The sequence below is a fragment of the Pseudonaja textilis genome, chromosome 1 (assembly GCF_049901715.1).
Source record: "Pseudonaja textilis isolate UNSWEBS1 chromosome 1, rPseTex1.2, whole genome shotgun sequence".
Taxonomy (NCBI): Eukaryota; Metazoa; Chordata; class Lepidosauria; order Squamata; family Elapidae; genus Pseudonaja; species Pseudonaja textilis.
In genome coordinates, this window is record NC_141990.1 from 241,581,094 (window position 1) to 241,596,592 (window position 15,499).

Below are 15,499 nucleotides of genomic sequence, written 5' to 3' on the forward strand. Positions count from 1 at the left end.
AACAAATGTTTGCATTCTTGTATCCTTATTATTTCAGTCTAATTCTAAGAAACAAAATTTTTAAGTCAGCTAGGAAATATTCATAACTCAAAGCAGCTAACTGTGATTTTAAACTTGAAAAAAATGAAACAGATTGAATAATCAACATTATACAAAAAAGGATCCGTTTACTGTAAACCTTCTCAGAAATCATACAGAAGAGCTTTTAATTATGATTGGCCTGTATTGGTCCAATTTCTTTTCATGGCAACAATTAAATGCATTTTTAACTAATTTCTTTTAATTAATTTCATTTAGTTTCTAATGCTTTTTTTGCTAAAGTGAATCAAAAGGAGGAGAAAAAGATAATGAAAAGCAAGGAAGATAGGAAGGAATAAAGAATATGGTCTTAATAGCCAACTATATTTTTTAAAAAACAAACAAAATTAAACATAAAATGTAATAATTAGTAGATAATTAGACAGTAGTTTAATTTCCTACTGGAATGAATGAAAAGCAAACAGAAAAAAATTTGTTGAGGCTACTTAGAGTGAAAAGAATTATGTTAAAGAATGGCACAACTATGTGAAATTATGCTAAAAGGTATTACCAGAAAGGATACTTGATGGCATGATGAAGTGAAAGAGACTGTAAATACGAAAAAGATAGATTATAGAAAAATTGCTGAAAAATGAAGTGGACATGCACATGTACACAAGAAGAAAGATGTAAATAATATAGAGGTCAGGAAAATTAGGTATGTTCACTGTCTTGAGTTGACTATAAGTGCATATAGAGGTATGTGGTGGGTGGTGGGGGTGGTTGTGTGTATAAATATAAACACAGGAAGGGATAAACACCTAATAATAACAATGTAATCAATGAGAACAAGGAGCAGTTAAAATGAATTTTAAAATGAATGAAAGCTGATGAATACCAGAATGAATGGAATCTATGTACCATTAAAACTCTCCTGTTTATTTGTACACTCCAAATGATACATTATATCAGAGCAATTTTTGAATCAAAGTATCTTAAATGCACTAACTTAAACAATGCATAAAATATCTTTATTACTTCTTTATTAACTACTACGTCTTTCAAATTGAAATTTCCCTGACGTTCACACCAATTTGATTTGCTAAGTTGCGGTTGCCGCAACATCTCTGCAATTGCATGATTATGATCTCCAATGCTTCCCGACAGATTCCCACAGGCAAAGACAACGGGGAAACTGGCATGAAATCAGAAGTCGCTCCTATTCCTTGTGCATTATACCACAACGTTTTGTAATCAAGGTACTTCAAATCTTAAAGAATGCATAAAAAATCCAGGACATGTTATTCTTGTGGCATTGAAATTACTACCATAATCTGACCAGTTTATTCTCAATGTTCTAGTCACTGCAGTATCCCTGCCATCAACATGATTTAGATACTGATAATGGGCCTGTCCAGCAAGAATATGGTCAGCCTAACTGCAGTGTGGAAAGGGGGAAGGGAAGGGAAACATCATGGTTAAGAAATGACATCAAGTATCACCGAGAAGTGGCAAGGAGGAGGGAGAGAACAAAAATCCAGTGGGAAATGTTAATGTTTATTCTGGTTGCAAAAGACTATACTATCTTTCTCTCAAAGAATAGCCCAACAGATCATAGGTTCTCTAGTTAAAATATAAAAACAACAAAATTTGGTATGAAACTAAGGTGAGGGAATGCTAGAAGATCTTACTGATTAAGGGAATTAGTTATATGTCAGTTCAGATTGGAACTATATACTATAAATGTTGGTGCCAAAGAATAAAACCAATAAAAAGTCATATATGTTGAGTGAATGCTAAAAAAATGGTAAGGTGTGGACTGGTATATGGGTGTGGTTTGAACTGGTTATTTTTACTTTTTTCTTAAATTTAAATAGCTGCCCATATCACTGCTGTGATTCTGGACAATTTACAAAGTTAATAATCCAAAACAATAAAAATAATTGTGAAAATCATTAAAATCAATAAAGGCTTATAAAATTATTAAAAACATAAAAAAGGTAATCAGTGAGACAGCACCATTCATTTTCCTAACAGTACAATCACTTAGCAGACTCTGTACCAATGTCACCAACTACCTAGGCTAGATACCAAAGTCATTAGATTCTTCCAGAAGGTAACAAGATTGGGACCAGTCTCTCCTCAAAGGGGATGATATTCCAAATGGTGGGCTCTAGGGCAAAAAAAGTTCACCTCTTGGGTCCCATCAGATAACATTCCTTTGATAGACAGGACCCACAACATACCTTTCTGCTAGATCTGATGATGTAATTGCATTATGTGGTCCCTCAAATACCCTAGCCCCATAAAGCTGTATAGATCATCACCAGTACCTTGAACTCAGAAGCAAACTGGTAGTCAATGCAGCTTGTGGAGCAAAGGTATAACGTGCAATGATCTTGATGCATACATAATGGTTCGTGCCATAAAGGTGAAGCTTCCAGATACCCTTCAAAGGCACTGCCATATAGGGTACATTACAATAATCCATACAGAAAGAGAACAGGCATGGGTGACAAAGTCTAGGGCTTCCCAGTTCAGTAATGGGCACAACTGACACACAACCCAAAGTTATGCAATGATTTTTCTAGCTATGATTGTCACCTGCTCTTCAAAGAGGAGTTATAAGTCTAGAAGGACCTCCAGATTGTACACTGGGTCTGTCTGAGACAGTGCCACCACATCCAGAATTAAAGATGGTAAATTTTCAGATTTCTCAAGCTTGACAAGTTTGAGTTGAAGTCTGTTATTTCTCATCCAAACGGTCAGAGTTTCCAAGTACCACAGTAAGACATTTGCTTAATTGCCAGGGCAAAGATGTACAATTAGGTTATCTTCAGTATAATGCTAATATCTAATCTCATGGCCACAGATGACTACCCACAGTGTCCATAGTGTAGATATTAAACAGGAGTGGAGAAAGTATTGAACGCTGTTGCATCCCCCATAATAGTGGTAGACAGTGGGAGCTCTTGCTTCCTGATCAACCCTGTCCGGCCCCAAAAGAAGGAAGAGAACTACTACCATACAGTGCTGTCCACCTCAAGTCCCTGGAGCTGGATTGATGGTATTGAAGGGTACTAACGGTTCAAATAAAATAAGGATTGATGCAATAGCCCAATCTTTCACCTGCCAGAGGTCATCTAAAAGTGTGACCATCGTAGTTCAGTCTCATACCAGATAATCCACTTCATTCAAGGTCCTCTAAAGCAGTTGTGCAATCATCTTTCCAATAACCTTGTTTAAAAAGGGAAGATTGGGTACTGGACAAAAATTGTCCAGTGTAGTTGGGTCCAGTAATGGCTTCTTGAGGAGGGGCAGAGGAACCACTGCCTGTCACAAAGAAGAATTTACCATTGCTAAAATCTAATTGTAAGTCACTTCCAAGGAGTCTTCATCAATCAGAGGGGGCATGGGTCTAATAGGCAGTGGCTGAGCTAACAGTCATGAGAACCCTATTTGCTTCTTCAGATGCAACAAGTTCAACTCCTTGACAAGACTGTACCTATGCACCTCCATAGGAACTAAACTAAAGCTGGTATTTAATTGGGAGCAAATCTGAGCAATTTTGTTCCACAAATGCTTTGCAAAATCTTCTGCATAGCTCTGTTGATGCACTTCAGAGTCCCTTCTACTGAAGAGGGCTGTGGTCACCCTAAACAAAGCTGTCAGCTATCTGCAAACAATGTGGGTGGATGAATGTTTAGATCTGCTGTGGTTTGCCAGCAGCAGGTGCAGACGGCAGAGGTCTCTGATAGCAAGGACTTGGACGAGGTGCCTGTGTGTGATGCAGGGATGGGGCCAGGACTATTGGAGAGTGGGGTGCTGCCTTCGGAGCTTGAGGCAGCAGTGATGCAGAGGGCCCCGGAGAGCCTGTGCCCAGAGCGTGCAGGGCTGCTCAAAGGAAAGAGCAGCTGAAGCAGTAAGGGCGACTCAGGAGTAAGGCTGGAAGGTGATGTCCACTCCCATAAGGGATAAAAACCAGCCCTTGGGGATGTGTTCTTTGCAGGAAGCAAAGACATTCTTTACACTCATAGTCCTCGTTGAAGCCCTGCTTACTCCGGTTTGTTTTCGAAACTTCTGTCGGTAGATATTTAATCAGTAATTAGTCTTCTGTTCTTGGCAGCTTTTTGCAACCTTGAAAGAGCTTGCTTCTGATTTCGGACAATTAGGTTTAAATGTTTCTTGGCTGGGAATGCACTGAATTGCCAGCGCCGCATTAAATTTTTTTGTTTTTATACGCAGTTTATATCTGTTTAATTTGAACAAGGCTTGGGTCAGAACAACTTCATGGAATTATACTTACTAGAGATAGAGAAGTTTGAGTCTGCTGAAGCAGTGGTTCTGGAAGCTGGGAGAGGTGAATACATTCAGGAATTTTAATTGTACCGCCATCTAGGTCTGCTATGATTACATCTAACTAGAAGACACAGAGATAGAAATAAACACTTTGTATGATATTTAATATCATTAAAAATTGATAGAATACTGAAATGTCAATAAACCAAAAAATATGGAATATCCATTGAGAAATAGGGAGGAACTGAATTTATGGAAATATAAAGTTCTGATTTTAAATCAAATTTTGGTTGGAATTGTTAAAATATTCTGACTGATGTCTCAAATGTTTTGAGTAACCAAGTTGTATGTATAGTCATTTTGCATAGCAGACCTCACTGCAGTGTTAACTTTAGATAGCCCTTTTGTTAAAGAAAGAGCTCCTTTTATTCAAAGGAAAGAGCAAGATCAATCCAGGTTTTTCCCTAATTATCTTTGGCTCACCAGAGCCATTTTTCATGCTATTTTCAAGTCAATTTCAGATTCTGCATGAAGAAGAAGGAACACAAACTGAGAAATGGGAATTGATGACAAAATGTATTTATTTGTAAGTCTGGATCCAACTCACCATATAAACTGAAAATTTTTCAAATTAAATTTTCAAATATCATCAAATGTCACTGGTTCACCTTTCCCTTTCAATAAGGACTCCACTAGAACAACCACTACTAGACTTGACTACTTTTTCTAAAACTCATTACTACTCAGTGCTACTCTTGTACTGCTCATAGAAAATTTCAGAAGTCATTCAAAATCAAAAGACTAAAATACTGATCTTGGTAAATCACATTATGACTATACTTTCCAAATGATTTTTTTCCTTGCCAAAGTTTCTACTTTTCCTCCATTATATTCATTTGATATTTTTGAGATATGTAACAATTTCTGGATATTGCTTACTACGAATACGTTTGTACAGTTTAGCTGCCATGTACTAATATTTTTCACCATGCAATCTCTCTGGATTCACTAAGAATTCCTATATCAGAGAGCTGGGCGACATAGAAATTTAATCAATCAATCAATGACTACTCCTAGTGGGACTTTTCCCCCCATGAGAGCCCAACCATAAATGATTGGGAGCATAATGGGCAATTAGTTAAGATTTTGTGATGCACAGTATAGATGAAAGGAATGTAAGAAAATTTCCCATTTGAGTATAATTATTTATTTAATTTTAGATGAAGTTTTTTTATCAGGCATAAAATCCAGCTTAGATACTCACAAGTTCATGAATATCATTACGGAAGATAGAATGTACGCCAATAATAAAAGGTGTTGGTGAACTTAGAACCTCCAAGAGTTGTGCAGGTAAAATTGGAATGTATGGGTAACTGAGAAGAAAAGGAAGGACAAATAATGCAGCCATTCTACGTCATTAAACATGAAACTTTACATTTCTTTCTACTAATTCCATTATATCAGCAAAAATACATTGACTAGATTTTTTTGAAAAATATTTTCTTGCTTAATAAGTAGAATGTTTTCAAAAATAACTTAATTTTCTAGTTTCTGGTTAACAAAATATCAAAAAATACATTTCACTGCATTTTCTATCTAGAGTTTTCTCAACTGTATGACTGAAATATAATCTTTAAAATTAATGGAGGCTGAATACAACATATGTAGAGAACTATTGATTGAGATAATATACTTAAAATTAGATTTTTCCAAGACAAACATTATTTATCTAAAACAGTTACAGATAAGCAAGAACTGTAATCTATACTTAAACAAGAATAATTAGTTAAAATAGCTGAAATAGAGCTGTTTTTATCTGTACTTTGCTGGCAACAATAAAATATATGTGAAATAGCTCTATATACAGAAATTATTTCAATAGCATAAATATATATTAAACAAAATGATTAATTTAAGCTTATCCAGGTAGGAAGAATTGCAAAATTGTATTCAGATGGCACTTGGCAATATCCTCCCCGCTGCCTCCTTCCTCCCTGCCTCCTTTCTAGGGGCCTTCATATAAAGTTTGAACATCATATCTGGAATTAAGCCAATAACATGACCTCCATCAGCCTGTCAAAATCTTTTATTGTAAAATAATGGGTAAATTATTACACACATAGGGAGTAACCATATTACTTGAGGTTGGTTTCAGTTGTCTTTGAGGTGCTGAAAACTCCAAGGCTATGATTGAATATACATACTGAGCTTGTGCATTTTATGTTTTTCAGGATAATCATGAATGTTTGAACTTGTCACTAGGATCAATAAATTGGGCAGAAAATATCCATGAGCTTGTTTCTTTTCTATAATTGGACAGGTGGCTTAGCTATTGGCAGTGGAATTAAACATTATGCTGCTGTAATTGGGCCTTGAATCTCACTTTTGTACGTGAAGCCTTTAGCATGTGTCACAAAATCAGTGGCCTTAAATAAGGACTTTTAAGATTGCAAAGAGAAGCAGCCAAACTATTTGGCACATCACACAGCTTGACTGTACTGAAGGTTCAGCCGTTTCAGAAATCAAATAAATATAGCTGCATTTATAATCTCTATAACGTAAAGAACAGTTTTATGTTTATACCCTAAAAAGTCTGGTTGAGGACATTTTTAAAAACAACGTATTTAAAAAGACATTGCAGCCCTCATGTTGAAACTTAACATTTCTGTGAAGGCCCTTTGACTTGTACTTCAAACAAATTAAAATAATTTAAACAATAAGAGTCGAAAGACAAACAGAGGTAGATGCAAGCATTTCGTATTGACTCATCAGTACCTACATTACAATAACATGTAATTGATCTTATATTTGAGGCTGATTTTCAACTGTGTTATTGTAATGAAGGTACTGATGACTCAATATGAAATATTGAGTCTATCTGTTTATCTTTTGACTATATTGTTTAAACTATTAAAAGGGACTGTTTTAAATTTTGAATTAAAATAAAACAAGTCAGATAGTGAAACATGAATGGATGTGTGTGTGATGTACTATACATGTATGATGCACTGTTTTGCAATATGTCTTAAAAGTCCTGGATTTTGGGAGTCGTAGCTGAAAAGGAATGGCAAATAAGATAGTCCACATTGATAAAGATTTGGTACACTCATTATAAAAAAATCTTACCTGTATTTGAGAGGAAACATTAAGGATTCTAATGCTCTACAGGCATCACTTAGTCTTTGGAAACTAGCAGAATGAAAAAGGACTTTGTTTTCTGTAAGAACTGCACAGAATAGATTCAGGACATTTTGAATTCCTTAAAAAAAGATACACAAGTTTTAAAATATATAGACTTATTGCAATACCAAAAGAATAAAAGTTATGATGTATCAATTAACTTTTATTGGAATCACTTTAAGAAAATATGTGATAATATTCTGCATTTTGGAGATGTTCTTATTTCTGAGTTCTTTCATTTGTTCTTTGACATCTATTATTATTTCCATATCATTACAACATAACATAGAAATTGGATATCTTTCTGTATATTTGATCCCATTTTCCAACATTGTTCAATAATTAGTTCAACTGGATTTTGTTGTTATTTATTTAATAAGCCATTTAGATGGTTACTATAGTTTATCGAACAAGTATAACAGCACAATCTTATAAAATAGCTCAATCTTACAAAATCAGAATTCCAAACAAATTGGCTGCTCTTGTGAGAGAAAAATTGTCTCTGAGCTTATCTGCAAAACATACATTAATTATGAGTTTGAAACGAATCCAACACACTTTCTAGAAAGAGTCTGAAGATTAGCTGGTTGAAAAATCTAACAAACTTTATCATTAATTGTGTTAATGAATCAGACACCAGTAAAAAAGGAGCAAAAGACCTGCCAAAACTTTTATAAGAATTTATAATTCTGGGGCCACCCTTTAAAATTAACACCATTTTAGTTGTTAAATGAATTTTGCCTCAATTAAGTGAAATTTCTACAGTTGTTAAGTTAGTAACACAGTTGTTAGATGAATCTGGCTTCCCCATTGACTTTGCTTGTCAGGTCACAAAAGATGGTCACATGATCCCAGGACATTGCAACTGCCATAAATACATGGCAGTCACCAAGCATCCATATTTGGTTAAGTTGAGGGCTACCTGTAAATAGCTCTGAGCAGGTTTTTCAAAGGTAAATGTAATGAATGTAATGCTACTAGATATGGACTGAAAATATCTGGATGACATTAAATGGCTACAGGAACAACTACCCCTTTGCTACTATCTAGTGGTTACTGAAATTTTTTCAGCCCTGTGTTGGAGGCTAGAGTGTCGTCTTCATCTCTGAGGAATCTCACTATCCCAATCCTATATATTTTCAAATAATTTCTCTTTCATGGTGCTAGTTATATGAGGAACATTCTTAGAATGACTGAATTCATTTTCATTTTGAGGATATTATAATTCATAAGTAGTGCTCTATATATTAGAAGTCAGTATTGCTGTTTGAATGAGCAAGTATTTTTCAACCAAGCAGGAATTGATACAGAGACCTCTGCAGAGATGACAACACCAAATGATAGTTATGATTGGGTACTGAAAGTCTGTACAACAAACACTTTAAAGGGTGGGGCTTTAATTGCCAAATGACACCTGCCATTTTGACATTGCCTGCCCTGTGAATGCGAAATTTCTATTGAATTCATTGATAAAAAGTTCTAAAATTCATATATTCCACTATTCTATTATCTGAATGAATTCATATTGAAGCCCAGGGTTTCTGGATTGAGCTATTTAGCTCTAATCAAGTTGTTGGGTTGATTATGTAATGCTGCCTGATAACTGAAATAAAATATTTGATCCATGTATTCCATCACTAGTGACCATCCATAATGCTGACACTGAGAGAATGCATAATAGTCAATTAATACAATACTTTAAAAAGATTAACTGAACAGTATAAACAACTAAATGTATTGAGCTTGAAAGAAAAAGCCTCATCTGAATGAACTTTCTGCTACTATTTAAAAGCTGTTTGCAACTTCTTCCTTCTGTTATTTTCACTTCCGCCCAAATAGTGGACATATATATTGGAAACAAAATAAGAATAATTTTCACTAATAATCCTCCAAACACTTCCATTTTTTAAAAAAATAAGAATTTACCTACTTCTGGTTTCTCCGACTTTGTGTGTGTCTACTACTACTTGCAAGTTTCATTCCCTATTATAGTATATCTACGTGGTACTTCTTTTAACAATTCTCTTCCCATTACATTATCCAAATCTTGTAGCTGATAAATAAATGTTATCTCCTATAAGTAAAATTTTTGCTCCCTCCCTTGCACATTTTTAATTATATTTCAAATCTTACTGAAGTCAAGTATGAGATTAGCTTCCCCCCCCCAACATCGATATCATGGTTAAAACAATTACTCTAAAACCAACTATGTTTACAGCTACTTCCTTTTTGTAACTACTGGTAACACAGTATTTGGTTCTTGAGCTATTCAAGGCATACTGATGAAAATAAAAAAGAATATGTAATAATTTAGATGTTTCAAGAGTGGATTTCAAAGGGGGTGTGTGGAATCCATCTCCTTCAAATGTGGAATGCTTCTAGAATAACATTAGCCAGTTCTCCTATTTTCCTGAAAAATCTTATCCAGATCTTTCTATATCCTAACTTCAACTTATTTACAAAGGTTTGAAACAAATATTCAAGAACACTTAGTCTTTTAAATAGCTGATAATTTAAGAAGCAAGGAGAGTTTTAGCTTCAAATTCATTTTTTACCCTAAGACACTCTGAGCACTACCATGCCATCAGCTGAGTCATATGATAATTATTCCCAGCGCTCTTTATAATCAATCTGCATTCTCTCCACCACTGTCCTCACTCTCTACAGATTGCAAGCTTATTCCGACAGCACTGTCTCTACACTTGCAAGTCTAGAACTCATAGGCAGCACCTTTGGCAAATTGTTCAGCCTATGGCATGGCAGCTAATATGAGATGGCTTGCCAGCAGAATAATATTTGAGGGCTTTTTGAGGACCCAGAGGTTTGAGTTTTAGATTAAAGATCCCAGAGATGAGAATTCACTATCTCTAATGCATTCTCTCTAATGAGAAAGTAAGCAAAAATTAATACACGATGAGCTATCTGGAATATGAATCTGCTTATTGTTGAAATGAGGAAATAAAAGATTGTTGTTCAAGGATGTTAAACAACTGCATTTTTTACAACTACACATCATATCAAGACTAGGAGATGTATGTCCATCCAATAGATGCTGTTTCTCCATTTTCTTCTGGGTATGCCTTACATTCTTTCACCTTCTCTTCTTTTCGTATATGCCTCTAAAGAGGTATTCGTTCTATTATTCCTGATATACAATGTGAATTTATATAAAGCTAGATTCTTTGTTTTGATCAGGACTTAATTAGAAGTGATAGATATTTACATGTTTAAAATTTAACAAAATATAACTTTATATCCAATTATGGTAAATAAATCACACATGATGCTACTCAGGGCTTGGTAATATCAGCAAGTATACAGGTGAAACACGAAAAAGGGCGTTGGTACTTAACTGATACGCCCATTCTCTGTGAACTGTGAAGAGCATCCAGAAGTGGGAGGTGCTTCAGTCTCTTCTGGAAAGGCTGGGCTTAAAACTCCGGGATGCTCCTCCTCCTCCATGGGACACCTCCCCAGTGTCCCCCAGTTTTGCGAAGACTGAGTGCCAAAGTCTGGAACTCAACACCTGATCTAGATCCCTGACCAGAACGGAACCCCACCAGACAGAAAGAAATGGGTGGGGCTGGATGCTCTTCACAGCTCACAGAGAATGGGCGTATCAGGTAAGTACCAACGCCCTTTCTCCCATGAGCTGTTCAGAGCATCCAGAAGTGGGACATACCAAAGCATGGCCTGCCCTTAGGGAGGGACTCTGTCTGGATCGAAATCCACTCCTAAACTCTGTAGACCCTCTGCAGGACTCTTCTGCCAAATGAAGCGTCCACTGAGGCATAGACATCAATTTTATAATTTCTGACAAAGGGCGATGGTGAAGCCCAAGTTGCCACTCTGCAAATTTTGTCTATGGAAGCTCGTGTGGCCCATGCTGCTGATGTTGCCGCACTCCTTATTGAGTGGGCTGTAATGCCCTTAGGAACTGAGATGGACTGTATTAGTAACTTTTAGCTATGGTGGCTCTCAACCATCTACCAATGGTCGTCGATGACACCTTGTGTCCTAAAGTGGATGGGTTGAAGGATAGGAATAGAGCCTCAGATTTTTGAAATGCCGCCGTGCGGTCTAGATGGATGCTTAAGGCCCTTCGAACGTCAAGTCGAGGCCATTGATGCTCCAGTCTATGAGATGGTGGAAGACTGTGGAAGACTGAATTTACTTTAGGGGTGAACGATGGATCCAGTCTGAGAACCACTCTGTCTGCATGAAACACGCACAGGTCCTTTCTCATCGACAATGTTGCCAATTCGGAAATCCTCCTTGCTGATGTGATCGCAATTAAGAAGATGTTGTTAGGAATTTGAGACTAGCAGTTCTTAAAGGCTCGAACGGGCCAGTTGTAAGTGCAGTTAACACCTTGTTGAGCGCCCAAGTGGGATAGCGGTGAATTACAGGAGGTCGTAAGTTTGCAGCACCCTTAAGAAAGCTGTGGACATGTGGATGGTGCGCTATGAAACAAAGGTCGCCCCAGGATATCACCGAGGCTAAGGCCACCACTTGTCTGTGTAAAGTATTTGGAGATAGGCCCTTGGTCAACCTCTTCTGTAAAAAGTCCAGTAACTGTCCTATTGATGGGGCGGTTGAGTCGATCTTAGACCCCCGGCACCAGCGACAGAAAGCGGACCATGCGGCCTTGTATATACGATTTGTTGAGGACCATCTGGATGCTTGTATGGTGGCAATGGCATCCTCTGAAATCTGTTGGGTCCTTAAATGGCTCTGCTCAACCTCCATACAGCTAGACTGAGCCATTGTGGGTCCGGGTGAAGTATCAGCCCTTGCGAGAGGGAAACCCTTGATGGTGGAATTTTCCACGGTTGTTCTCTCGACAGGTCCTGTAAGTCCGGGAGGCCACTGACATCGCAGAGTGTTGACGGCCTCCGCCCCCTGAGTCGGGTACCTTGAAATATACTGGGGCAATTGGGCGTTGAGGGGAGAGGCAAATAGATTGATCACTGGTTGCCCAAACCTCCGCACTGCTTCCTGGAAGAAAGGCGGGTGTAGGCACCACTCTGTCTGATCTATCATGGCCCTGCTGAGCCAGTCCGCTTGTGTGTTTAAGGCCCTTGCTATGTGCTCTGCCTTGAGCGAAAACAGATTGGCCTCAGCCCCTTTGAACAACTTGGCCGTCTCCAGCATCAGAAGTTTGGAGTGGGTACCCCCCTGTTTATGCGGGCCTTGGTTGGGATATTATCTGTCAAGACCAGAACTGGCGTGATTGGAAAAGGGGTAGAAAACGCGAGATGAACTGCTTGCAGCTCCAACAGGTTGATGCTTTGTGATTGTTCGGAAATAGTCCAACTTCCCTATGCAGTGTGGGATTGGAAATGAGCTCCCCATCCTACCAGGCTGGCATCGGTTGTGATTGTTGCCCTGCAAGATTCCTTGAAAGGACACCCTTGTTTATCGTGCTTTCCGACCACCAGTGGAGCGATCAGAGAACACTGTGCTGTACCTTTATCCGGACGTTAGAAGTGGCTCTTCCGGATCGCTGGAAAGGTAGCAGAAACCACTGCAGATCTCTAGAATGGAATCGAGCCCAAGGCACAATGGAAATACAAGAAATCAGTTTCCCTAACAGTTGAGACAGAACTTCCAGGGAAACCCTCTTTAAGTCTCTGATCTCTCTGGCCAAAGACTGGATACTATTCAATCTGTCCTGAGAGAGAAAAACCTTGCCCTCCACGGTATCTATCACTGCCCCTAAATGAACTCACCTAGTTGAGGGGATCAAATGGCATTTATCCCAATTTATGGAAAAGCCGTGACCTTGAAGGGTCTCCAGAGTAATCTTGGTATCCAAATTTGCTTGATGTCTGGAAGATGACAAAATTAAAATATCATCCAGATAACATTGTAAACGAATAAATTTGAACCTGAGGAAGGCAGCCAAAGCCGCTAGGACCTTGGTAAAAGTCCTAGGGGCTGAAGCCAGACCGAATGGTAAGGCGATATATTCGTAGTGCCGATCACAATAGCAAAATCTAAGATATTTGTAGTGAGCAGGTCTAATACATCGTTCTCTCTGATGCTGAGCAGAATGGACTGGAGAGTAGTCATCTTGAATTTTCGATAAACCAATGATCTGTTCAGACGTTTGAGATTCAGAATTGCCCTCCAGCCCGAGCTTTTTGGGACCACAAACAATAGAGAGTAACAGCCTTGACCCCATTGTTCAGATGGGACCTCTCTAATGGCACGAATATGCAGAAGATGATTGATAGCCTCCTGCATCAACGCTCTCTTAATGGGGTCCGTGGACCTAGGGTTCCTAATGAAAAAGTTCGGGGGGGGGAGGATTGAAACTCTAGCACCAAACCAAACCTAACAGAGTCCCTGACCCATGCATCAGAGGGAGAGCTGTCCCATTGATCAGCAAACAATTTTAGCTGCCCTCCAATGGGAGCTGCTGTCAAGGACTCCGGTACCTCTGGGGTTTCTTCTGTTTTGGCCTCCCCGCTGACCTCTATTGGAAGATTCCGACCTATCCTGTCTAAAACTGGGCCTGTAGCCTGATGTTCTCTGCGATCTGGGAACGTATGGGCCTTGATAGTAGGGCCAAAAGGAACCCCTTCGAAATGACTGGGGCGTTCTGTTTTCAGACCTCCGAAAAAGAGGGGGAAGCACTTTTTTCTTGTTTCTATTCTCAATAAGCAGGGGCTCCGAGACACTGCCAAATAATTTATCCCCCAATATTGGGGCTGATGCCAGCTTGCATTTATGTTTGGTATCCGCCTGCCAATGCCTGAGCCATAGCAGTCTCTATGCTATGGCTTTAGACGAGAATTTGACTGCATTAAATGTGGCATCGGCGGAGAATTCTGCCGCTGCAATAATCTTAGCAATGTCCTGGTGGACTCTGACATTTGACGCCAGCAATATATCCCTCAAGTGGAAGAGCCATCGTAGGGAGGACCGTGTAAAAAAGGACGAAGCTGTAGTTGCCCTAATGGCCCAGGCATCAGAAACATGCGCCCTACGGAGTGCCAACTCTGCTCTCTTTTCCTCCGGTCTCAGGGCTTCCTTGGCCTTGTTGGGAAAGGTTGAAGAAGAGGCCAGTGCCACAATGGGCTCATCCACCTCCGGCGTTTCGAGAAAATTTGAAAACCCTGGTGCCAAATTATAATATCGTTTATCGTACCCTGTTGGGTCTGGGTAGGATGCTGCTGATACCCATTGATTTTGTACTAATTCAGCAAACATATGAGGGACAGGAATAGTTTCTGCCTCATTAGCCAGTTGGGAATATTAGATCCTCGGATTCGTTCTGAGACCCTGTTGACAATGGATGAGGGCTTGATGCCTAGTTTAGCGGTGTTCTTTGCTTTGAACAGTAAAGATTTAAAGAGGTGCGGACGAAAAAGGCCATAAAAGGTTAGGTTGCTCTGGAATGAGGCCTTCATCATCCGACATTCCTCGTTCTAGTGGGTCAGCCTCTGGCAACCCCAAGTCCATCTGATTGATCGACCCCACCTCCATGGGAACATCCTGGTCATTCCACCTCCTCCCGAAGACCCTGGACTGGTATGTCAGGAATACTGGGGAATACCTGAGTTTGATGATGTCCCATATGCGCAAAGGATTGAGCAGACAGGGATCCCGCTTCCGAAGTAGCCAAAAAGTGTCTGGTCTGGATGGATTGCTGAACTCCAGCCACAATGCCCTTTTGTATGGCCATCTCCATCCATTGTCTCATTTCGATGGGAATAGTCTCAGGTAATCCCTCCTCCTGTCTTAAACTGGCGGCCGTAGGGGTGAAGGTTGCCTCTGGGATTTGCTGGGCAGTGCTCATTGGAGGAGATATGCTTATGGGAGGCTGTCCAGAAATAGCCTGTCTGGGCTGGGTGGATAAGTCCAAGGGCCCCAACAATATACTTCGGCCCTGATCCGATTGTTGAGTCATAGCCATCTTGTCCGCCTCCCTGGCCTGTTTCTGCAACTGCCTTTCCAAGGCTTCGTGCCGTCTATGGGCATCTTTATCCGCCGC

General features: G+C 39.2%; 1 protein-coding gene across 3 annotated transcripts in view; it reads right to left on the reverse strand.

Annotated features, from left to right (window-relative positions):
- SBF2 (SET binding factor 2) overlaps positions 1-15,499 on the reverse strand; it is a 220,791-nt gene that overhangs the window by 105,002 nt on the left and 100,290 nt on the right. For all 3 annotated transcript variants that reach the window (XM_026706467.2, XM_026706466.2, XM_087921093.1), the window contains 3 exons: positions 7,444-7,576; positions 5,582-5,690; positions 4,325-4,438 (listed from right to left, as the gene is read on the reverse strand). In XM_026706467.2, the coding sequence (XP_026562252.1) occupies positions 4,325-4,438; positions 5,582-5,690; positions 7,444-7,576 (356 nt within the window). The remainder of the gene's footprint in view (positions 1-4,324; positions 4,439-5,581; positions 5,691-7,443; positions 7,577-15,499) is intronic.